At 43.4% G+C, this 26,566-nt stretch overlaps 1 protein-coding gene across 2 annotated transcripts in view; it reads left to right on the forward strand.

The window, feature by feature from the left end:
* Nucleotides 1–24,300, forward strand: part of COL14A1 (collagen type XIV alpha 1 chain) — a gene marked incomplete at its 5' end in the record, with an annotated part of 113,635 nt that extends 89,335 nt beyond the window's left edge. For both annotated transcript variants that reach the window (XM_080909345.1, XM_080909344.1), the window contains 6 exons: nt 42–77; nt 1,072–1,138; nt 4,029–4,217; nt 19,924–20,001; nt 21,870–22,025; nt 23,483–24,300. In XM_080909345.1, coding sequence (XP_080765471.1) covers nt 42–77; nt 1,072–1,138; nt 4,029–4,217; nt 19,924–20,001; nt 21,870–22,025; nt 23,483–23,562 — 606 coding nt within the window. In that variant the 3' untranslated portion in view covers nt 23,563–24,300. The remainder of the gene's footprint in view (nt 1–41; nt 78–1,071; nt 1,139–4,028; nt 4,218–19,923; nt 20,002–21,869; nt 22,026–23,482) is intronic.
* Between the last annotated feature and the right edge of the window lie 2,266 nt (nt 24,301–26,566).

Consider the following 26,566-nt stretch of genomic DNA (forward strand, 5'->3'; position numbering starts at 1 on the left):
AGCATCCTAAATAACCTGAAATTTATTCTTCACTTTTACAGGGTGTCCCCGGAGCAAAGGGAGAGAGAGGCGAACGGGTAAGTCGTCTAAAGGTACTTCCGGCTGTAGGTGGTTGCACATAGCCCTTGCCTAAACCTCAGGAGGAATGGTCTTGACCACCTGTGGTATTCATTGCCGATCCAGTAGGCTTTCACTCAGAAGCACATTCACAGGGAAGGCATGTGGGTGGGTTGGAGGTCAGGAGAGGATTCCTAGTTGTGTAGCAGCTGTTTTCCAGCTCCTTGATCTTGGACTTCATTCCTTAAGGAATTCCTTAAACTCATAAAGAGGAACTGAGATGTCAGCAGCGAACCAGATGTGGAAGACGGTCGTAATGGATGTGGATGGCTTTATACGAGTTCCAGCCAGTGGCATGGGACTCTTATTTCCCCGAGGACATAGTATTGGCAGGGAGGAAGACAGTGGTTGGATAGAATCAAGGAACAGGCCTTGACATTGAAATCACCTGAAATTTGGTGCCCACTGACTTTCTGTAGAAGCCGAGAGGTTCCTAGTATGTTCTAGGCTGTGGTAGAACCAATGCTGGTCTCGGGTTCAACAGGTTATTTCTGGGACCACCTAGGCAATATGTTTAAAGCTGATTAGCTCTAACATGGGCTTAGCAGTTTCTCTATGAGTTGTTATTAAATGAACCATCCCATAAGAAGGCATTAGATATGTATGCATATGTTTAGATATTGTTTATTATATATATATATAAATTTTAGAATATATATAAATATATATATATATATATATATATATATATATATGCATGCATGCAGGAGCATATATGTATATACAATTTAGAATCTGAGACCAAAAACTACTTATTTGTATTTAGAATCTGGGACCAAAATCTCATGAATCTAATAACCAAAGGCTTTCAGGAGCCTTAAATCCTAGGTGTGACTTGTGTTTTGCATCAGCCCTCCCTGTTGCTAGGAGCCTAGAGTCTTGCTGGGAGCAATGGGTCAGACTGTGTCCCTGCTGTATGGCCATGTCTGAGGCCTGTGCTTCCTTCCTCTCCAGGGAGACCTGCAGTCTCAAGCCATGGTGAGGGCAGTGGCACGTCAAGTATGCGAGCAGCTCATTCAGAGTGAGTTCAGTGCCGGTCACCCAGACCCTGTCTCATTCCTGTCCAGTGGCTGCTTCTCTTTCCAGGACCAGAGAGACCAAGAAAGGCCCCTCCAATGCTCCCGATTGCTTTGTGCACATAGCTCTACAGATGAACCCCTGAACTACCTACCAGCCCAACAGATGTTCTACAAAAAGCTCCAGAGTTTTACAAGGACGGCACAGGAGCCTGACTTCCATGTCCTCAGTTCAAGAAGCACTGATTTGTATATACATATTTAATTAACTGCCATGATCATCCACTTCTCCTTCCCCCATCAAGTGGGTTCTTTCTCAAATGTTAAGCATTTGAAGACTCCTAGATTGGGTCAGAATCAAAATGACCATGGTGCATGTTTCTATGGCTCACAGATCTTAATCACTTTTCCTTTCTTACCCAGTTTATAGCCAGTGCCTCTGGTTGGCCTAAGGCCCTTCCTTTTCCTTAGGCTTTATGCCAACATATACACACATACACACACATAGAGTTATTGTGACATCGGATATGACAGTTGGGCATCATTCCCAAAATCATACCAGGACACACTTGCTGCAACATTATGTCAGTTCTTTATTTCCAACCCTGAACATGTCAACAGCACTTACTTGAACAACAGGTCCCTGTGCTCACCCATTTTGTACACATGCGTACTTATTTTATGTATTTTACCTCAGAAACCTAACCACAAGGTTACCTAGGGTGGGCCCTTCTCTTTGCCATGAATACGCTTAGTTCCAGACTATTTGAGGCCAAGTAAAAACATCAATTTCTCTCAGGCCTACCCAACTCTAGCCACGCTCTAATGCCCACCCCTCCCCACAGCGATATCAACCTTTTCCCCCAGGGATGACATTTTCTGAGTAGTTTTCTTATCTGCCTCCGGGTTGTGTTTACTTTAACCCAGAGCAGTTTGGGATTCCAGCCAGTAGGGCCCAACAAGTGCCAAGAAGGTCTGTTGGCAAGATTTAGAATTCCACCTGTTCCTGTGGGATAAACCCAGGTCCTGCCCTAGGGAGGTACGGATGGAGAGGTGTGGGTTTTCACCCTGGCGACAACATCAGACCAGAAAGAGGATAAAGACACCATCATCAAACACAGTTGTCTCCCTCCGTGGGCTGGGTCTCTATCCAATTCTGTGGTGTGCACAGCAAGTGTGCATGTGGAAGAAAACATTCACCAATGAAACACAATAGTCACAATTAGTGACAAAGTAAAATCTCCAAAACCAATACCTTCTACAAGGGAAATTGGACTTCAGTGACTTAGAGCATGATGCACCGAAGCTTATATAAGCTCCTCATTATTTCAGAGGCTTTGTTTGTATCTCAAGTGGGCAACACAAATGAGAAGACAAAGCTGGAATTAAATCACACTGAGATGGATCCTCACAGGACCCCACACACAGCAAGAAGAATCCACAGTATTTGCTGCCCTGGTTTACTATAGAACAAGAATCTCAGATCACATGTGACTTTTTAACACATGCTCTAAATGTTGGGGTCCAGTACAAGAGTTTTCCCTTCCTTCGAAATTCCCAGACTCTGATGAATGACTTCTAGGGGTGGAGAGGTCATGACAAGAGGTTCTCTCAGGAGGGGACGGTGGCCTCTGCAGCAGCACCTTGGCTGTCTCCTTAATCAGAGCTCTGCCTTCCCCTGACACACAAGCTCCCACCCTGACCCACATTCCGGGTGTGCGATCCTTCCACACAACTTGAGTCAGCCGGGTCTCATTCTAAGCCGACCACAGAATTATACCGAGAAGAGGTATGTAGGAAACGGAGACAGGGGAGCAACGACAGCCATGGATGTGATGAACGACAGCTTCTGTCAAAGAAGGAAGTGGGAGAGGCAGAGGCCTCACCTGCCCAAGCAGCGGAGGACGTGCCCGGTGGTTGAACCGCTTAAGGAAATGATGCACTGGATGTGTTTCCATGTGCTCCCTACAGTTTGATTAATGCTTCCATTTAGACTTAAGTATTTAGAAGGAAATAACTGTTCCGAGGGGGAGCCCAGTTGGTGAAGCCTTATGTGTGAGGGTGTGGGTTTGGTCCCCAGCACCATACATAGTGATGCATGCCTACAAGCCTAGTGAGACCCCCTTATCTCAGAAACAAACCCCCAAAGCCACAAAAAGGTGGGTGACTCTATACACCTGAACAGTAAATGGAGATGAATGGTGGTCACCTGTGGGGGAAATGTCACCTTCAAAGATGATGGAAAATGAAGTATTTTGGTATTGGGGCGTTATAATGGTTAAAATCTGTTCTTCCAAACATAACTGAGTTAAGGGGTTATGAGAGGGCAACAGGATTTTGTTGTTATTACTATTGTTTAAGCCTAGGACAGGGGCAGCCTGCAGCTGGAACACAGGCAAAGGTTCTTGAAAAACCATCTTGGCAACCAGAGTTGAGCGGAGACAGGCCTGTCAGAGGGTTTCAGAGCAAGAGGGTGGGGCAGGCTTCGTGGGTTGGAACAAAGTCAAGTAAGTAACGTGGAGGGGAACTGCTACAGAGAAAGGCAGCAGGGTGAGGGGTCAGGGGTCAGGTAAATGTTAGGGTGAGTGTAAAATTTATGACTTCTGTTCAGTGGTGTTTATTGCAACATTGACGTGAACTATGGAATTCCTAACACATGAGATGGGACTTGAATGTAGCCCAGTTGTTAACATCATCCAGAAGAAAAATGCAAAAGTGCTAAGTTATACACGAGCCTATCTCAAAAGGGTGTGCCGTGTCCTCAGTGGACCTCAGACGGAGCTGTTTGGAGGTTCAAAGTATGACACTCCAGTTCCCTTTAATCGTGTGACGGTGTGAGGAATGACACTCCGGCTTCCCCTCTATCTGGGTGACAGTTTGTCTCTTGTTGCTCAGGTCACATGACCAGGTACACAGCCATCCTCAACCAGATCCCCAGCCTGTCCTCATCTATCCGGACCATCCAGGGCCCTCCTGGGGAGCCCGGGAGACCAGGCTCACCAGGAACCCCTGGAGAACAAGGACCCCCAGGTGCCCCAGGTTTCCCAGGAAATGCAGGAGTGCCGGGGACCCCAGGAGAACGAGGTAAGCAGGGCTACTTCTTCCAGAGAAGGAGAAAGTGTGACCATGGTGACAGTCTCTAAAATAAAGAATAAAATTAATTCTACCCCTTTCACTAAATTTTGTCTGTGTCCCAAGACTGGGCCAACTAAACAGCGTAGCTTTTTATCACAGTATATCTACTGTGTGACAGGGTAAGGCCAGAAGCCTCAGCTCACTTCTCAGAGGCGTGTTTGTTTAATTGAGCATTGTCTATGTGAGCACATTGTTTCTCTCTTTCCCATGCCTCCCTCTCCTCCCTTGTCCCTCCATTATGCCTTCTCAGATTCAGGAACTTGTCTGCAATTGCTCTTCTACCTGTATACACAGCTATGCGGAACGTACTGAGTTTAGTTATGCTGCCCATGTGGACCTCTGTGGGGGGTTGACAACCTTGTTAACTTTCCCTCATCCTTGGCATGTTGGCTGGCGTGGTCTTGTGCAGGCAACCGTGTTGTTGAGAGGTCATGGGTGCAGCATCCTTATCATGTCCAGAGAACACTGTCTTGTAACGGTTGTCTTATATGTGATATTCTCTGAACGTTAATTATAGGGTGTAGTATCACGTAAATGAACTTAAAAACAAAAATCACATCACTGAATAGATGTGTTTCTACTTCTGCATTTTCACACATATTATTTATTTTTCTGCCTTTCAAAAAAAATCCTCTTTCCCTTTCTTATGTGTCTTAGTGCAAAATTGAGGTTAACCCTCTCCTGTGCGTTAACTCATACTGATCACCTCAGACCACAAACGTCGCTACCCCTGAACCTGTGGTACACTTCCTTCCAGCTCCATGGGCCTCACATTGGCTGACAGCTGGATTGCCGAGTGTGAGAGTCAGCTTATTAGGACTGGCAGTGCACAATGCTTTTAACTTCATTTCCTCCATGGCTGTCACGTTGATTATGATCTGGTTGTGATTATCACACAGGGCACAAAATCAGAAAGAAGGGCTTCTTGCCCTCCCAATGCTCCAAGGATCTGGCCATCCAAGGGAATGTGCTTCTGCCAGCTCGGCACTCTTGCAGGGTGTTGAGGCTAGAGAAAGTGTGACTCACGAAATACAGAGCCAGCACCCAAGTCACTCTCAGTAAGCCCTTTACGGGGACCTATACTGCAAGGCTAACTGAGGGATTAGATCAGAGGGAAGTCACCCCAGAGTTTTTACATGGGCGCTTGACAACCGTTGAGCACATGAATTTCCATGGCATTATTCCATTGTGTGTGTGTGTGTGTGTGTGTGTGTGTGTGTGTGTGTGTGTGTGTGTGTGTATGTGTGTGTATGTGTGTGTGTGTAGATGTCTGTGTGTGTATGTGTGTGTGTATTTGTGTGTGTATATGTGTGTGTGTGTGGATGTGTGTGTGTGTGTGTGTGTGTGTGTGGATGTGTGTGTGGATGTGTGTGTGTGTGTGTGTGGATGTGTGTATGTGTGTGTGTATGTGTGTGTGTATTTGTGTGTGTGTGTGTGTGTGTGGGTGTGGATGTCTGTGTGTGTGTATGTGTGTGTGTGTATGTGTGTGTGTGTATTTGTGTGTGTATATGTGTGTGCGTATATGTGTGTGTGTGTGGATGTGTGTGTGGATGTGTGTGTGGATGTGTGTGTGGATGTCTGTGTGTGTGTATGTGTGTGTGTGTATGTGTGTGTGTGGATGTCTGTGTGTGTGTATGTGTGTGTGTGTATGTGTGTGTGTGTATGTGTGTGTATATGTGTGTGTGTGTGGATGTGTGTGTGTGTGTGTGTGTGCACACATGCACAGTTGAATTGACATTCAAGTCCTCAGCCATCTGTTCTCCTGGCTCTACAGTTTTACATGAAAAGCATATGAAGGTTCCTGAGGCTGAAAAGGCTCAAAGTCATCCAATAGAAGGACCAGTAATAAGAAACAGGAGGTTTTTCTTTTTTCATTGTCGTATCGATTATAATTATCATGATGCTATATAATACTGTCGCAAGCCAGCACTGTTTGATTATGAGGAAAAATGTTATTCATCGTGCAATGACTGTGAAGGCACGAGTAAAAGAAACATGGCTGACAGGTAGTCTCCAGCATAGGACTCAAATGAAGCTCTGTCTCTGCTGAGGCTGAAGACTCGCAGCTTTCCTCCGATGGCCAGTTTTTCTTCAGAAGCCCCCCATTTGGTTTCTCTGATGTGGTTTTTCAAGTTCAAGAGCCGTGCTGTTCAGTAACACATATGGAAAGATATGTGAGCGAGTGGAGCATGCTGGCTCACACCTTTCATCTCAGCACTTCCAGGCACAGGCAGGTGAATCGTTGAGCTGGAGGCCAGCCTGGTCTACAGAGAAGCTGCCGGACAGCAAGGGCTATAAACCCTGTCAAAACAAACGAAAGAGGGGAGGGGCAGGGAGGGAGATTGGGATGCTGGCTTCCTCTCTTCTTCTGGGTGTGTGGGTAAATGTGCGTGGGTGTGTGGGTAAATGTGGGTGGGTGTGTGGGATTTAGTTTTATTTATGTTGATGTGATAAAATATTTTTTCACAGAGCAGTCCTTTCACACTGTAAGAACCCAGGAGAAAGGGTTCTTATTTTAGCTCACACTTGCCGGTGACAGTCCATCACAGCAGGGATGACAAAGCAATGGGAAGTTAATGCAGTAAGTCACTCCACATCCACAGTCAAGGGCAGGGAGATCAATACAGTACAGTACACACACAGACACACAGACACACACACAGACACACATACACACACACAGAGACACACATACACACACAGACACACACAGACATACAGACACACACAGAGACACACACAGAGACACACATACACACACATACACACACACGCAGACACACACACATGGTCTCAGCTATTTTCCCACACTCTTATGTAGTCAAGAACCCAAATCAAGGGACAGACACAGCCCAGTTTCAGACTGAGTCTTCCCACATCAGTTAAGGCAGTCAACACAATCAGGAATAAAAGTGTCCATAAACCAAGCTGCTCTTACACAATCTCCTCCCAAGGTTGTGTCAAACTCACAAACCAACCATCACAGGATCTTGGGTTTTATCACCTCAGTTTATAAAATACTGCTTTGCAATAGTACCTTTGCTTAACTCCTTCCTGTGAGAGATGGGCAAACACGGTTTGCATGTAGAGAGCAGAAGAATGTGGCAGACGGGGCCTTGGTCTGAGCAGTGAGGGGTGGCTCTCCACAGCCCCCTACTAACACAGGGACTGTGTCCGCTCATTCTGCCTGGCTCTCTCCGTCTCCTGTCTGACCCTTTGTCTTACTTCAGCTCCGGCAGTCTGAGTCAACTTACGAGAAATCATTTTCTGTTGGCTCTCTTCTCAGAGTGTAGCCCCGAGGATCCTCAGAACGGGGGATTCAGAGAGACCGGCTGATGTTCTCGGCACAGCAGCAGGGCCTCCATTCTGCCTGGCCTTGTGCTTTTGTTGTATAGCCTGGTTCCTCACCTGCTCTCCCTCACCTCACTACAGTCACAGAAAACTGTCTGTGGATCCATATTTCTTTTGCTGGCTTAGTTCCTTCCATTACACCCTGAGCTGCCTTTGGACACAGACTCTTTGTACCAGGACCAGCTTTCCCCTCCTTCCTTGCTTCCCTTAAATGCCACGGTCATGCACTGGCTTTTCTGAGCTTCCTGGCCTCTCGGGTAACTAAGGTGATCTGAAATAGATTTCCTGGCTAATCAGTTTATCTGTCAGTCTCTTACTCCAGTTGTTGAAATGTCTGTATCCACACTGGTATCTTGAATTGAAAACAATATAACCAGGTCAATCGTGAGTTTCTCCGTTTACTTGAAATGAATTATTTACTTGGAATAAGATATTTCTAATATACGTAGAAATAATCTATAAAACGTGTTAACTTCTGACTTCTTTGACAATTCCTCTCCTTCACTATCCAACTCAGTATTTTGATTTTTTTAATTTTCTTTCAGTTAAAACTGAATTTTAAATTTGGGATGTTTTCCACAATAAATCAGCAAAGTTTTATTCAGCGCAGGGATTTTGTGAGGTTTTGTGGCTTCTCCATGTGAGAGGTAATATTATTATTATTTGTGGCTGGAACTTATTCAGCATCAAACACTTTTGCCAGCACACACACGACCTCATCCGAAAGTTGGAATGGCCCGGAGATGAAAGGATGAAGGACTGAGAGGTTATGAACTGGGAATGACAGGTGCCCTGAAATGTGTAGAATGTAAATGGTTTCGGGGTTTAGAGAAAGATTGAATGTGGACTTTTTGATACCTGTGTTGGTAAATGTGTGTGTGTGTGTGTGTGTGTGTGTGTGTGTGTGTGTGTACCTGCATGTGTTTGCGGTTCGGGTATGAGTAGAGATCAGACAACTGCAATTGTTACTCAGGTATTATCCCTCCCCCTTTATATGAGACATCTCACTCACCTTTCTAAGTAGGTTTAAATGGCTGATCAGTAAATCCAGGGATCTCTTGTTTTTGCCTCTCTGGTACTGGGATTCCAAGTGCACAACACCACCTCCTCCTTCCTCTCCTATTTCTTCCTCTCGTCCTCCTATTTTTTTCTTCTTCTCCTCTTATTTATTCCTCTTCATTCTCCACTTCTGCTCCTCCTCCTCTTCTTCCTCCTTCTCTTCTCTCTTTCCTTTTTCATTTTTCTCTTCTTGTATGAGTTCTGAGAATCCAACTCAGTTATCTGTGTTTGCAAAGCAAACGCTCTTCTGACTGAGCTATCATTCTAGCCTGTTTTGTTTTGAGACTTGGTCTCCCTTAGCATCTGCTGGTTTTGAACTTGTTATGTAGCTGGGTCTTGTTTTGAATTCCTGATTCTCCCAAGTGCTGCAATTACAGGTATGCATCACTACAACAAACCAAGCTCTGATTTAGGTGTCGAAACTGCAGCAAATACATAATATTAAGTGTTCAAAGTCACCGTGAAGAACAAGTAGACTAGGACCTGGATCTATATTTCATTGAAAGGATTTTTTCCTGGAGGCACATACATACTGTATTTCCATATAAACAGCGATTAATCGGGAAATGCTTTCAAGCAAACACAAGTGAAAACACAGTGACCTGTGTTCAGTTGAAAGCTTTGAGTCCACAGTGATGTCTAAAGTAGAAGATGTGATGTCCACCACACTTGTAAGCAAGCCTGGGAATCCGGCTCATCATCAGCTGGTGCCCAGGATGGCCATGGGGGCTCATTTCCTCAACATGTAACTCCCCATGGCTGTGGCTCATAGCATGACTATTACTTTCCCCAGAGCTGGTGGGGGAACAATAGAAAACAAGTTCACAATGTCTTTCTGGACTTAGTTTCAGAAATTCAAGCTTTTAATTCTGCCATCCTCTGTTCTGGGGGTCAGAAAGCTCAGTTAATATTGAAGTACAGGGAAGTAAGTTCCGGAAGTTAAGTCACTTTGGAGGGAGACAAAAATCATGAGTCATTATTTAATTCATCAACCCCCCTAGATTAAACCCAGACATAATGCTTTTCTTATCTAGTAGCATGACCTCCTTCTCCCTACCCTTTCCCTGCACCTTCCCCGCCCCCTTCCTTCTCTCTTCTCCCTTCCCCATAAGATATAATTTCTCAGACACTAAAACCAACCCCTTCCTACCTTCTTCTCCCTTCCCCATAAGATACAGTTTCTCAGACACTGAAAAATGAAAAGGATAAGAAAGGTCACTCCAGTGTGCCAACATTCACCCTTCATTTGTGTGTTTTCCCCTCCTATAGCCTTTAATATTTAATTATAGATGTTGCTTTTTAGAATATGCAGGTTTAAGCACCTCAAGGAAGTAAATGACAGGATATATAGAAAAACATTTTTATAGGCATCACCATCTTTTATACACTGTTCTGAGATGTAATCAAGACAAAACCATTCTCTAAACACATGAAGGTTTTTTTTTTTTTCAAAAAAAAAAAAAAAAAAAAAAAAAAAAGCCATCGTCAAATTGAAATTAGATTAAATTTTGTCTTTACAACCATAACAAAAGCTGTAAAGCAGTATAAATAAAAGCCTCTTTTTGCCATGGAAGCCAATATAATTCTTTTTACTTAAAACAATTAGAAATCTTACCATCTAGAAAGCAGTTCCATATATATTTTAATAAACCAACAGACATATTCCTCTCCTATGAGTGTGTGGCATGTACCATCAACACCCAGGTGGAACAGACTGTGCAGAATTCTAACGATTTCACTTTTGCTAATTCTGTCTCACCAAGGGGACTCTACTCTTGTCAAAGAATGTATGTTTTACTTCCCCAGGCTGCCTGAAATTTAACAGTTCTTCCATAAATCTTAGATGATTCATGGCGCTGATGGCTTGTTGGCCACTTTTGCAGCTGCTATTCCTCAATCATTCCAGCATCACGATCAATTTGGAAGCCTGTGCTGTCGTCTTTACAGTGCATTTGTGTGGGAGACACGTTAGTGAACCATTACGGAAAGTGAACATGTGAACGTCACGTCTCAAGTGAGCATTGTTTTTAAGGAGATTTCATTACACCAGGGAGTGGTAGTCAGGTGCTCACAGGAGGGAAGGAAATAAGGAAGAACGAAGGCAAACAGGAAGTAATTCCTTTTTGTTAAACTGTACTTTTCCATTTTCTAGATTTTCCAGCACTCGAACATAATAAATATGCACAGGAAACAGCACATTCTACTTCTTATGATGAAACTAAAGCTGTTTAGCTCTGACACACTATTTTTTTTTTTTTTTTGGTGTGGTATTTTAGATGTGACATCTTAAAAAGTAAATATCTTAATGATGAAATTAGTGTATTCCAAATGCACATTTTTAAAGTGGGCTAAAACATATATAGAAAAGATATATGTACTGGCTTTTCCAATTTCCTTTTTAAAAAAGATTTAATATTGGCATTAGATTACTAAGTAAATATAGTACAAAGCATGATTTTATGAAGTTCTTTGAAAAATTAGCAAAACAAAATGAGCCTTCTTATTCACAGAATGTTTGTTTATACAAAAAGAAGTCCTGTTGATTTTTTGTAATTTAGCAATCAGATTTGCTGATTTATCTCAGTCATAAATCTCCACACAATAAATTCAGGGCCAATTGATAGGATACAATCTGCCCACCTAGACAAGACAAATCACCCTATGTTAATCCATTCCTTATAAGATATTCGTAACTACCTGTGGATATTCAGAGCCACACAGAGATGGGTCATTTTTGTCCTCCATCTTGCCTCCGTCCTTCCTCCTCTCCTGGCTTCTCTCTCCTTTCCAAAACTCTTTCCCACCTATACTTTTTCTCATCCAGTCCTAGATCTTGCCTTATTTTGTGCCTGCCCTCCTTACATATTACAATTCACCATTTCTGTTTAACTAAAAAATTGTTTTCTCTCAAGTATAAGCTGAATACAACTATTACCATTTTATAATTTACAAAGTATAAAATACACCTAACACCCAATCCAACATTTTATCAATTAAATAGAACATTTTGTTATCTATCCTGGCTTAAGAAAGGTTTTAAATCTATATGTTATATGCTGGCTAGCTTGTATACTATCTGAAAATCATCCAATAAATATGCTCTCTCAAAATTAAACAGCCTGGGTTAGCTATGAGATTATAATTAGTCTTCAACCCTGTCAGAAATCTGAGAATGACAAATACTGTCTGTAAATATAGGAAGCCTAACACAGCTTCCAGAACTGAGAAAGGTTGTAGAGACAACTGTCTACCTGCATAGTCCCTTGTTAGCAATGTGTAAGAGCACCAGTCAGCCTTCTGGCCCAGGAGCAGCTGACAGACCTTTATAAAACAGGAATTACCAAGAACTAAGTTATTCTATCTCAGCAGAGGTAAGCTGGTCCAACCTCCAAATTGTGTTCTCTCAAGAACAGTACAGGTCCTTAGGAGAAATAGGCAATCTCTGCCCAGTGGCTGCCTAGCCACAATGTATTGCCTTACCTGGAGGTGGAGACGCTCAAGTTCTTCTTTGAATCTATCAAAGGGGAGCTGTTAGGAGCAGATATGTCTTGACAAATGATAAATAACATTAAATGTACATTTTGTGGAATTCTGACATTTTTGAAAATCATCTATCTATGTAAAGTAATCTGGGATGTTGGCTGTTTACTACTCTTAATAAATTATCTTGGGAAAAAGAAAAAACTAACAGTAAACTTAGAGCCATGAATTTGCTATCTGGCCCTTAACTCTTATGTTTAATCATCTCAGATAAGTTTATAATAGCAGTTAAAAGGACTGGGTCTAAGCCTTGTATTTTTAGATGTGTTGTATAGGCACAATGCCTATACAAAAGTAACAATATTAATCTCAATTTTAAATCAGTAAGAAATTCATACTAATGAAAATCTTAAACTTGTATCAAATAAGTTCTGTACCATTGTAAAAGATTATAACCTCAGTTTAGTAACAAATATAAGGGTGTCTACCAAATGAGATTATGGCTGTACAATCAATTTGAGTTAATTCCTCCCTGTTAAATTATGACCATTTCTAAATTCCCCAGAAAGACAACCTTGGAATAACCACCTCCAGCCTCCCAAACACAGGGAATTAGGGCAATGACTCTTTAATAACTTCTTCAAACTGTACATGGGCATTGGGATATCTTGAAGGGAGGGGGGTGGATAGGGAAAACGAGGAAGCTGGCTAGGCCTTAAGAAGGCCATACCAACAATTGTAGTCTCTGTTGTCTGTCTTGATTGGATTCTGAGGATCAGGAGTTCAAGCAGGTTTGACTGTGAGACTCACCAAAGCTGTATGTACATTCTGTAATATTTAAATCTCAAAACAAAACTTTAGTATCATCAAGATATCTGTATGTATTGTGTCAGTCTGTGTAGGGTGTACAGACTGGTTAGGATGAAAGTTTGTTCATTAACATTTTTTTTCTTTTTTTTTTGAATCTAGTTCTTCATGAGGTCTCCCTCTATCAAATCTGACCCGTACAACTCTGGAAGGTGTCCAGAGCCCAATCACCCTTTTTAAAAACAGAAAGACAAAACCTTTCTTCTAAAATAGCATGTCCTTTAGTCGGCAACCAGAAAAACTTGTACTTGTATTCTCTCCCGGAGAAATAATATGACCACGAAACTCAACATTACACCCATTTTGAAATTTAAAACAATATAAAACAAATGAGGTAAACCAAAACATTGTATGAGCCTATTTCTTAGGCCTCTCTAATCTTTCATGCCAGGAAATCAACTCAAAATTCCCGGAGAGCCCACATACAAAGAATATGAGTTATCATGCAGACTGAAATATATCATCTATCTGTTAAGCTCTCTACCTGGAGCATCAAACTTCTACTCACTAATAACTTTTATAATATATGTCTGTTATTCACTCTGCCTGGTGCTATAGACTTCTATGTTTTAATGCGTTTTATAAAAGCCAAATATCACTACTTTCTACTTGGATTCAGTGACTAATTTTCCCTATCCTAGTTCTAAACCGCAGGTGAAAATCTCCATGTTATTTAGACAAACTTTATATAAATCTATTCTAAAAGCAAATAAACCAGCCTTTTAATTAAAACATACTCTAACCAACACCTGCTAAGGAAGCAGGCAGCCTTCATTCTCTCTCTCTCTCTTTATTAATAAGAACCTCTATTTTTCAGAGCAGGGGACCCAGGACCTGCAAGTAGACTGCCCTGTTTCTTTGTTTAAGGTGCCCACACTTGAGCCACCACGTGACATGGCACCAGCTTAGAAAACAAAACTCAACTCTGACTCTCAGGCCGATAATCTTACATTTTTGTGGATCCTTGCCTGACATCCTGGTTTGCCACCTGTTGCAGTAAATATTAAAAAGTGCAGTGATCAGTTTCGTTGTGGCGCTGCTCTGCTCCATGCTACCCCTAGGGACTCTGTGTCTCTCCACCCCCATTGCTAGCCATCCTCTCCCCTGTGGTCACCGTCACAAATCTCACCAGCCTGACAAATTTAAAACTCCAGAAACTTGTAATTTAGCAATCAGATTTATCTATTTATCTCAGTAATAGATCTCAGTAAGTTTACACTCCACCAGTTGTCTGCACAATAAACTCAGAGCCATTAATATGATTCAATCTGCCCAATTGGAAAAGGTAAATCACCCTGTACTAGTCCATCCCTTATAAGGTATTCATAACTACCTATGGCTATTCAGAGCCACGTGGTGATGGGTCATCTTTGTCCTCCATCTTGCCTCTCTCCTTCCTCCTCTCCTCAGTCCTGTTAATTTTAACACATTTTAAAAAATTTTTATAGACTTTTCCTAGTTCCCTGATATAATTCTTTTCAATCCCAGTTGTAGATTTGTCCAGAAATTGACTCGATTATTCCCATTAACTACAAATACCACAAATTCTTGATAATTTGTGCTGTAGATAATGTCATAGCATTTAAGGAAGGATGCTGATGTTTCGGGAAGGAAAATGGCAGAGTAGCCTTTGCTGTGACACTCTTAGGCACCTGGGGGTCACAGTGTGAGTGCAAAAACTCAGAGCCTAAAACTGGGGTTTCTAGCGCCTGACATGACCCGTGTTCCCTTGTGACATCCATGTACCTGTAGCTGTGACCAGGTAGCCTACAGCTCTCCAGTAGACTGGTGAGTGTCGATGACTGGGACCTTATCGTTTCCCATTTCTCCTCCTCCTTCGCTGCATCTCCCTTCACAGCATCTTTCTTTTCTTCTGTCCTCCCATTTTCTCTTGTTAATTTGTAGGTTGCATCTCTATGTAGCTTTTAAGACCTTCTAATATCCATCTTACCTTTGAAATTAATCCTGTCACTGTTAAATTCACTTTCCCCAGCAAGGTCTAGAGTAGTTTGTATTTTCCTGGCAGGGTCCTGAGTTATAAATAGCCAGCTGCTAACGTGAAAAAGGCAAGAGGGAGAACTTCTTAGGAAGACTTACTTACCCCTAAAACCGCCCCATAGCTTCTATCCTTGGTCATCCTCACACAAAGTATAGAGCCCTGTGTGTGATCTTAACCCATCCTGTGAACCAAACACATAGAAATAGGAGAGCCCAGAACAATGCAAGGGACACTCAGCAGATGCACCAAGTTCTGCCTTCTTATAAGTGCTACCAAGTACCATGTACCTTTCAGACACCAGGACCCACAGCACAGGAAGAACAGACTACACTTGAATCTCATTGCCAACATCTCCCTGGCAACAGACAAATAGAGCACAGCCGAGGCCTTGCATCACAGTCTCTGGCTTCTTAGTATAACAGTATTGAAAACATTCCTCAGACCTTGCAAATCTGCCCAGGCAGAAATCCCAGCAGTTTCTCCAACTGTCTCAGCTCAGGAAGAAGTGAATCTGCTCCTTAGAGTCGCACGAGGTTCCCGCCTGGAGAGCTGGGGTGGCCAAGGGCACAGCATGGAATAAAATATTCCAAGTTGAAGGCCAATGGGCCAAACAAAATAAGAAACAGACGACAAAGGGCCAGGCACAGGACACGTAGTCATCGAAAGTAAGATAAACCCTTTCCTAGTCAACCTGAGTCTTACTCAGAGCAGACTGCAAGTGGCCAGAGGACACTTTGTAATTAAATCACAGTTGATGCTGAGCTGGAGGTAGAGGGACCATGCAGACAATTTGGCTGGCAGCTGGGAAAGCACAACTCTAAGAAGAAGAAACAGGCCACAGGTCCAGCATCAGGGATAGAGGTGGCTTGTATAGAAGTGCACATCCCAGGCTGTTTCACTTGAAACTTTGATTCCAGATAACTTGGCCTCAGTTTTACAGCTCCCTTTCAGGTCCTGTAGTAGAATCAGCCCCATTAGTTCTTCTGAAGACTAAAACTGAGCTTGCATATGTAAACCACCTGGCATTTATAACCAGTGAGATCGTGTATAAGAATACCTGATACACTATCAGGTATTATTCCCTTATCCATGCCTACAGACGAATTGATAGTCACCCATTTGTTCAACAATCTTTTAAAAAATATTTATGATATACATGAATTGTCAACATGTGCAGACAATTTTAGCTTACCCCCTCCTACCTTACAAATGAATGGAACTCAGACGATAGTTATTTTAGTTGGATTTGACTTTTCTTTGCTGTTCTGGCTACCTTCCCAATGGTATATCCCAGATACTTGCTGTTTCTCCCAGCCTCCACTTATGGTCCATCTCTCCTCATGGTGGCTTCCTCCTTTCTCCTCCTTCTTCCTTCTACTGCTAGTCTCTCCTCACTCCTCACCCCTCTCCCCACCAGGTAACTCACAACCCACTGGCTGAAGTCAACTTTATTTAACCTATAGCTTAAAAATCAAGGTTTCCACAACGAAAGTCTGTACACAGGAGAATTTACTTGTATGCCTAGACAGAATTTAGCATACAATACATAGCAATAAACCAAACATCAACAGTTAATCACCCAGAATAATTTTATTTTTTGAAGCAGTGTCTCTCATTCAGCCCAGGCTGCATCAAACTCACTTTCTCACTGAGGTTGACCTTGAATTTATGACCCTCTTAACTATAACTAGGATTACAGGCACATATGGAACTAGAATGCTACAAACCAGTTTTGGGCTGGGAGATTAGAGTTAAGCATCAGCCTCAACTCATCCCTCAGGGATCATGGGTGACAGTTACAAGCATTTGAGCGTTGATCAGACATGCCCCCACTTAGCTGCTGTCCATAAGTCCTATGACACCTATTCACTGTGAGACTCTCACTTGGTCTGATGATAGAAAAGGGTTAAATAAGGTCTGGTGACAGCAGACAAAAGGCTCTTAGTGTGGGGACAAGATAGACATGAGAGGAAGCAATTAGACGGGGTCAGAGAGTAGAAAATCCCTCCATCCGTCCACTAGCTCACTCAACAAACCTTTTTGATTTATGTGCCATGTGGGAGACACAAAGAGCTGCAGTGTCGCACAAGATGGATAACCCTTGACCTACTTTGTACCCCCTTTGCCCTTTTCTTTCTGATGAGTGTAAGTCAGGAGACTGGGGTGGCCGTTACTCCGGGCACCTTCCTGGAGGTCCCTTCAATCTAATGCCTTTGGCTGAGATGCTTCTGCAGCATAAGTGTGAAGGGTCTGAGTCACTGGGTGGATGGTAATGAAGAACAGATTCCTGTTAGTCAGCCCTGGTTTCTTCTGTTTAATCCCCTCACATCCACAGCCCCCGCCCCACACAGAAGAAGAGGGACTGTCTTCAAGTATGGAGGTTCAGCTTAGGCTCCAAACATTGACAAATAGGGACCTCCACCACCACTAAGATGAACTAACTCCAGTTAGTCTGTAAACCAATATGCAGTAAACTGTTGTACTGGCTGGTTTTCTGTCAGCTTGACACAAGCTGGAGTTTTCACAGAGAAAGGAGCCTCAGTTGAGGAAACACTGTAAGGCATTTTCTCACCTAGTGATCAAGGGGGTGGGCACAGTTCATGGTGGGTGGAGCCATCCCTGGCCCAGCCCATGGTGGGTGGAGCCATCCCTGGGCTGGTAGATCTGGGTTCTATAAGAAAGCAGGCTGAGCAAGCCAGGGGAAGCAAGCCAGTAAGTAACATCCCTCCATGGCCTCTGCATCAGCTCCTGCTTCCTGAGCTGCTTGGGTTCCAGTCCTAACTTCCTTTGGTGATGAACAGCAATGTGGAACTGTAAGCTGAATAAACCCTTTCCTCCCCAACTTGCTTCTTGGTCATGATGTTTGGTACAGGAATAAAAACCCCAAGGAAAACAACCATCTACAGGGCTTCGGATCTGCTGTGGCTCCAGAGGCTCTGGGTTTTGGTGCTTGCCTGCCACTGGCTGCGCAGTTTGGAGACAATAGACGTTAGGTTGTGGCTAGGGCTTTGGAGGTTATATCTACCCCTGGTTCCAGTGAGATCGCTTTGTTTCATGGTTCACCACAGTGTGAGCAGGGTCTGCCTCATGCTGCTACCACCATGAAATCTGCCACACCTCTCCAGTGTGAAGGACCAAAGCCTCTGAATCTGTGAGCCCTGAAAAGCCTTTCTCCTTTGGTGTGCTTCCGTTTGGTACTTTGGTCACTGTGACACAAAAGTAACATACTTGTATAGGGTGGTTTTCTGTCTGGCAGCTTGGTTAGCAACTGAGCATGAACCAAAATCTTTTTGAGTTAGTCTCATGCCTTTAAAAGTCAAAGAGATGACAGATTCACCTTTCAGAAACTTTTACCTCCTTGTGAACTTCTCAAAGGAATATCACAATTGGGTGTGTGCATTTGAGGCATGGGGTGGGTGGTGGTTGGTGTCCAGGGCAATGACAAGAGTTCTGTCCTTTATTGGGACCACTTAGAACACCCAGGGCCATGCACCGTAGGAATGATGCTGTAAAGTGCTACAGTAGTTGACTCATTAGATGGTTGCTACCCAGAAAGACGAGGTGTTTATGTCAGAGATACCATGGTATTCAGACCCCAGGAGATAATTACTAGGATTGCAGAATATAGCCAGTCGCTATGCGTGCGTCATTTAAACACTGTTCATCCCCAGCTGCTTTCCTCCTTAGTCATTATTTCAAGAACAGATACTATACCAGCACCTTCCATTTTAAAACTTAGAAGCTAAGATGTTAAAACATTATTTCCAGCTGTCAAAATTATTATTATTTTAAAATTGTCTATACAGAATACATATTACATTTATGCTAAGGAGATGTTATTGCAGTTTGAACTTGCAAATTCTTTATAGTTCCACGCCCTATCACAATTGCCATTCTAAAGTCCTGGCACTTCCCTCCACTGGACATTACTTCTCAGGAAGTGTTGTTAGAGGGAGATGCTATTCTGCACGCCAGTCTTTCCAAGCATTGTAGCACCTGAACACTGTGTAGCAGAGACACAGTTACGTAAGCTCTGGAACCTGCTTCTAATAGAATACTAACCTGTTTTATATTGGATTGAGGCCAAGACATCTAAAGGTGCTGCCACCCGTCCATCAGTCTTCCTGCAGAATATGATTGGATAAGGATGTGTCAGAGTACATTGGCGGCGATCACTTTTTTAGCCTGTAGAATTTATTAAGGAAACTGAAAGTGGAGCCAGGTGTGGTAGTGTACTCCTTTAACCGCAGCACTCAGGAGGTAGAGGCAAGCAGTTCTCAGTGAGTTCTTGGCCAGCCTCATCTACAGAATGAGTTTCAGGCCAGTCTGGGCTACATAGTGAAAACCTGCCTCAAATATATATATGGTAAATTATGTTGAATAAGAGGTCTGCCCAGTGGAAAAGAAACTCAAATAGGTTTAGACTTTTATGGGACTGAATCAGCCAAATCAAACAGAGGCTTTCTTGAAGCTTCCAACTTCTTAATGGAAATTCATGTACTTTGTTGTATAATTATAATTCATGCCTCTCGCAGATGTATTATGGGGTGGACCCAAAGGAAAATGTTAGGCATGTCCACTTGTGATTCCCATTGTGTTCCTTGTGGATTTCCAGCTGCATAGACCTGCTACGGCCGTGTGCTACGATGGGTCTGCTCCTGGCAGGCTGAAGAATTTCAGTAGGAAGGAGGGAAAAATTTGGCTGTGATACCGAACCTCAGTAATGCTATTTTGTGTAAGCTTGCCATGTCAGAGTTTAACCCAAAATCCTATGATGCCTATAGCCTTAAATGTCTCCATTGTCCCCACCAGAAAAATTCCTTTGCAGTGTATGAAAATGGGAATTCTAAGATTTAAATCTGATGACAACTTTTCTTCCCCCGCTTCTTTTGGAAACAGGTCTAACTGGTGTCAAAGGAGAGAAAGGGAATCCAGGCATTGGAACTCAAGGCCCAAGAGGTCCTCCTGGGCCAGCAGGTAAATCTTTCTACCTAACTGAAATCATAAGGCATAAATCTTTATGATCACTTCATATCCCATCCTGTGTTTCATTGCAAGGCCAGCACAACTGGTTACAATCCACCCGCTATGTCAGCCCCAAAGGTTACAAGCACACTTGGGTTTGTTTTGCTTGAATGAGGTAAACGAGGTTATAGTAACAGATTAATCCCAAGAGCTTGGTAGCCCAAGGAAGCGTTACTTCACATTTCCATGTTTAACCACACGATGCCGATCATGAGTTATGGACCCTCCAAGAAAAAGATGTGGAAGGCCCATCAATCTCAACTTCCTAAATATGGTGATGTCTTATATCCCGCCATTACTCCTCTGGGTGGAAATAGTCACACAGCCTCAGCTGAACTGGAAGGGAGGCATGAAGTCAAGGGACACACAAGGGAGGAACATTGGTAGTTCCTGCTGTGGTTGTCTTGCCAAATGAACTTTGTGGAAGTTTTGAGTATTGAGTACAATATCATGTTTTTCAAATTATCTCCAGATGTGCTGAGTTGTCGCCGGAAACATGAGCTTGTGTCCTGTTGTGTTTACAATACTTCTCTTAGCCTTATTGGGTCAAATGCCTATAGACTTATTTTCCAACCCAACAGTGGCTTTGGAAGACATCTCTAAGCAATGGCCCCAAAGCAATAGGTTCGTGTTCTGCTAGTGGTTGTGTGAGGAACTGCTCTCATGGGTTACTCAGGCTGGGTGGTTGGTGAGAGCCGACCGACTGAGACTGAATGTATCTTAGACTTCTCGTTACTCACACAGCAAGGACTGCTTGTATCTGTGGCTCATTCCGATACCAGTTGAGTGGGATTTATGGCTGGAATAATTGGTATGCTCACATAATTTGTTTTGATCAAATTCATCTCCATTTCCTCTCAGATCTCTGCTTATCTGCCCCCCGAAAACCACTTTTCCGTTTTAATTTCATGTACTCATTAAAAAAATAAGCCACCAAATCCACTTAGTGCTTCCAGTATATGTTCAGATGCAGAAGCTTCTCACGGGCCACCTTCCTGAGAAAACAAACAAACTAGTGTTCCCCACACAGCAGCCACCAATAGGCAATAGCTCCTCAGTGAGGGGTGGGGCTTCAGGAGCCCCTTCCTCTCTGTCTGTACTTGAGTCACTTTATTTCTAGTTGAAGAATGCTTTTAATCTAAGAAAAGCCAGGCCTAAAACCCAACAGGCATGCACAACAAAAACACTAACCCAACAAATTTCTTGAATTCAGAAACATTTTTTAATCACCCCTTTATTTCCACTCATAGTTCTTAACTGACATAAGATGGCCTAGGGAAATTTAGGCCAATGTACTGGGTCCAATTTTAACTACTTCTCAGTTGTCTCTTCCAGGATAACATTTTTAGACCTCGACTAATTTAATTAGCCGAAATCATAAGCCGGTACTAATTTACACAACAATTTTAGCTTTGTGAGACTGTGACTTGACTGTATTCATGTGTGTGCACATGTGTGCTAACCCCCATATTGGATTCATGAGGAACTGTGTTGGAAAACAAGAGCTCATTGAGAAAATGAGGGTTTTGAGAATGGCTTCTCCCTTCTCCCTCAATGCTCAAGAGGACGTAGAGAAGAATACATTCAGCTCCTAATTCTGGAGCTGAGTCAAGCATTGTCTTTGAGGAGAACATGTGATTCTGGTCCGATCTTTTGCCCAGGTTCTCTAGGGAAAAGAATGCAGTGAATAGAACAGCTGAATCCCCTAATTTTTGAGATATACAAGGCTGCTTATTTTAAAGTTAATTTACTTCATGGTGGTCTCAAAACTCACTCTATTGTTGTAAATGACAAACTCTTTGCCGTTGGTTGATTCACAGGACCTTCAGGGGAAAGTCGTCCTGGCAGTCCTGGGCCACCTGGCTCTCCTGGACCACGAGGTCCCCCGGGCCACCTGGGAATACCTGGACCACAGGGTCCTTCTGGCCAGCCTGGGTATTGTGACCCCTCCTCGTGCTCTGCTTACGGTGTTGGAGGTTAGTACCAGTCTCTTGAGGGATTTGCAGTTAGACGGTGGTTACTACTAACCTGTGTGGGGTGAGGGGTTAAAAATTTAACAGTTATGGGGGGCAGCAGAGCAGGACTCCAGACCCCCTTACATCACTTTCCGTAGAGTGTAAACTGCTGTACCATTTACTCACATCCCTTAGGAGAGGTTTAAATAACACTGCAGCCCTGTTTTCTTTGCTCCCAAATGTTGATTCCTAGGCTGTGGATATGACATAGTGGTATTACATTGCCAAATGGTGACCCACAGAGACGTGGCCTCCTGCTGGGTCACTTGTCATATATGGTTTAATGTTTAAATGTCTTCCATGCTGTTCCTGTTATGGTGTGGCCATGACACCCTGTGAAATTTCACTCTCAGTTTTAGATCTCCCCCATGATAAGCGAGGCCCCCCAAATTCTCTGACATGCCATCTGCCTACCATGTGACAAGAAGGGTCTTAAGATAAAGTGGCCGTGCTGTTTTTGCCTCATCACTAAGTGATAGGCTGAGATGTTGAGAGACGGAGCATCCCACACAGGGACGCAGTCTGCCTCCTGACCCTGGGGCCTTCATGAGAGAGGGCTTCAGAGACTGCTAGAGGTCTGTGAGGAGAGCCGTCAGCAAATGTACCTTTTTCCTTTTAAAGAGAATTTTAACCTGAGTTGTCAGAGAAATTGGTCAAAGTTTTGTTGATGTGTTTTTTTCTGTTCATCTTTTCCCTCCCTGTCCTCTCAAATCTGTCCCCTGTCCCTTAAGACCTCATCCCGTACAATGATTACCAGCACTGAAGGGCTAATCCCGCCTTTGGTTGCATCGGTAGGGGATTTGGCTATGGATACAGAACTGCTTCACCACCACTGCTAAGCTCCTGCCCCTCCAGACATGCTGGAGTGATACCATCACAGCTCAGCACAGTGACATAAGTCAGCTATAGTAGAACCTGACTGTATGCCAAGACTTTATCCCGCAGGCCTCTGTGTGGAGGCTCTGTAATGGTTAGCTGACTGTACCTGTCTCTTTCCTATCCCATATAATATGATGAACACCTTCTTCCTCGCTCTTTTGTTCTGCCTCCCTCTCTTGACCACCCCCCTTTCCACTCTCCCCTGGTGCTGGACTTGTAACAAGAGACCGGGTTTTTAATTTTTTATTTTCTTCTATGATTCTACTGCGTTTCAGGGTTTCCTCTGTAAATAAAAAACACATGGTATTTAAGCAATTGGCCATAGTTGCAGTTTTCCAAAATCCTTCCTAGTTTGACTCTTCTTCCTTTTACTAACTATAACGTGTCATAGGAAGTAGCCTGGGGGCAGTGAGTGACTTCTCCTCACACATTGTACCTCCATGGTTTATGAACTGTGCCCCTAAGGACCTAGATAGAGGAGATTTTCCATTTATGGCTTCTGGGTCCCATCAGGCCCCACCCCCACTTTGCCTCTTTAGTGTCCCATCCGGATCAACCTGAATTCACACCGGTCCAAGACGAGCAGGAGGCCATGGATCTGTGGAGTGCAGGCATCTGATGACTTCAAGGGACATTTGAGGACCAGGGGCAGGCCCTCTCCTGGAGCTTCACTTTCCAAATGCTGCCACGTGGTTTGTACTTCGGCTTGCAGAGGGAGGCAGGGCTGATGCTATGGGGTATATTTCCTCTGTGAATAATACCAGTATTACTGTTTCTAAAAACTGTGTTTTGAAGCCACCCCCTTCTGTGACTCTATTCTAACTGCACACCAGATAATTTGGTCTTCTTCCAAAGAAGAGGTCCGAGAAGGATGAACCGAATCCCAGAGTGTCTTCTCGGTCGCATCATTTCAAGTTGTAAAATGAGGAAGAGAAGTGTGGTTATATCAGAGGTTGTTTGGGGTCATAGCAGCAGAAGAGCGAATTTCCAGATCCCTGTTTATGCCACTGACCCCACACCCGTGGCAGTGAGCTTGCTGGTAAAGGACTCACACCATCACTGAGGAAACTACCTCCTTCTTGTTTAACCCAATCTGCCACATTCATAGATCACTCGGTAACTGGTTTCACGGGTATTTGGAAGTAAGAGCTAGGGAACATAACCTTTCTGGATTCGGTAATTAAAAAACAAAACAAAACCATAGAGCCTGTTTTCTGATAGTTGTGATTTGTATAAAATAATGACTTTCTACCAATTCCGACACAGAAGAGACACCCCCCCCCCTTTTTGATAAATCATTTGTCCAGGAGTATGTTTCAGGGCTTGCCTCCCCTTAAATACAGGGATTACTTTGTAAATGCAGATGTTTTTGAAGACTTGTTTTTATTCTTTTTTTATAAGCAAATAAAAACTTAAAACACTATGTGTGGATTCTTTTTACTGTTCTGAACATCACCTTCAGCCTTTGGGGTCTTAGTTGATTGTCTACCTGAAAAGCTGTGGATCTGTAGCTAAGCAGCCCACCTCTCACTCACTCCTTCATCCCTTTATCCTCAGTGGATACAAAGCTGACCAGAACCAATGGACATCACACAAGGACCCAGCATCATTTTAAAGTCATTTATCACACCTAATATCATCTACCAGGCAGTGAAGGCCACACAAACGTGCCGGGTTTACTCAATAAGGCAGTGGTTAGCCAGGGAACGCCTGTGTCATGCCTGTCTGTACTAAGATGTTCCTAAAAACCTGGAGAGCAACGGTTCTCATTCTTCCAATGCTGAAGCCCTGAAATACAGCTTCTCATGTTGTAGGGACCCCTCAGCCGTATTCTTTTCTTTGCTACTTTATAACTTTAATTGTGCTACTGTTAGGAACCATAATGTAAATACCTGTGTTTGCAGATGGTCTTAGGTGACTCCTGTGGAAGGACCGTTGGACCCCCAATGGAGTTACAGCTCACAGGTTGAGATCCTCTGTTCTAGATGATAAAGAGGAAATTAAAGTGAACCCCATAGACTCTAGACCTTAAATTAAAACTTTTGTTTTTATTTCAAAGGAGAAAAAAATCGAAGTGTTAAACTAGTTGTTCTATTATTTATTATATATTAGACCACGTGTTCTCACTTAACCCATCTAAGGCATACAGACTATCCATCTCACTAGTCATCATTTAAATGTTCACACCGAGAAACTCGGAGGAGGACCATTGTGGAGCAATGTGTCATCTTCCCAGTTACTTCAGTTGGAGGAGTTCTCCTAGGGAACCTTGGTCCAACTCCTCACTTGCTCTTTCCTGCTAACAACCATTTTAAGGAAGTTTGGTGGCTTCGTTTACAACCTAGCTTAGGTTCTGTCTGGGTCAGAAGAAGGTTCAGAAGAAGCGCTTTGTGTGTTGAGTCACAACAGTTTTTTCCTCTCATCCCTCATCCTTCTGCAGATCTCATTTCTGCCTTTGGTTTCAGTTACTAGAGAGAAGGAATTTTGCTAACAAATGATTTAACCGGCGTCGTGTATGTGGGTGCCTTTGAGGACCCAGGCAAATACCTTTCTGGTGTAATGAAGGAAGCCAGTGAGCCATAAAAAAACAGGACCAGGAAGGAATAGGAGTTGCTCCATACTGCAAGGGAAAGCCGCACAGTTAGAGCTGGGGTCCCCTGGGGAAACTCCCCCATATTGCAAGGGAAAGCCACACAGTTAGAGCTGGGGTCCCCTGGGGGAGCTCCTCCATAGTGCAAGGGAAAACCGCACAGTTAGAGCTGGGGTCCCCTGGGGGAACTCCTCCATAGTGCAAGGGAAAACCGCACAGATAGAGCTGGGGTCCCCTGGGGGAGCTCCTCCAGCTTAAGCCAGTGGGTGGTGATACATTGCTCTGTAACGGTCCTTCGTCAGGTTCCTCTGCGACATTTCATGATGACTATGAAGATGGGTATTCAGTATGTTTTAGATGACTTAGGAGAGAACAGATGGTCTAATACTGTGTTAGTTCAAAGACTTTCAGTTTTTACAAAAGATGAAGCCACTAGAGACGCTAATCTAGTCAGAGCAGTCTTGTCTTACACACACACACACATTCACCTGGCTTTGACTTTGGTGACTTGAATTTGTTTACCTAAGCCACATCAAAGTCTCTTTATCATGTGTCATCATGTGGACCCTGCGTATCGGCCGTCTATTGAGTGAAATGTTCAGAATAAAAGGTGTAACTCCGATTCTGGATGCGTGTGTTTATAATACACTGCCTGTAATGCAAGCTGACTCTCAGCATTTTTACTGACTCGTTTATCTTGGCAGGCATGCATTTCTCTCTTCATAGGTGTATGGCATTTCCCCAAAGCAGCAGGCCATCCTATCATAAGAAACAGTTACTCCTCAGACTTGTCATCATATCTGTTAGAATCTCTGTTTCTTTTGAGAACTCCAGGATGACCTTGTCCCCCCTCCCATCTTTGCCTTTTCTTCCTGGCTTCATCTTTCCCTGCCCGTAACATTGCCATTTTATGTCTGAGGATAAAAACAAGAACAAGAGAGATGAGAACTCTCAATACATGGAGCTGCCTTTCTTTCCCTATGGAGAAAGACCCAGAGCGCACAAGGAGGGCAGTAAAGGAATTCAAACTGAA

Source organism: Micromys minutus, assembly GCF_963924665.1.
Source record: "Micromys minutus genome assembly, chromosome: 33".
Lineage (NCBI taxonomy): Eukaryota > Metazoa > Chordata > Mammalia > Rodentia > Muridae > Micromys > Micromys minutus.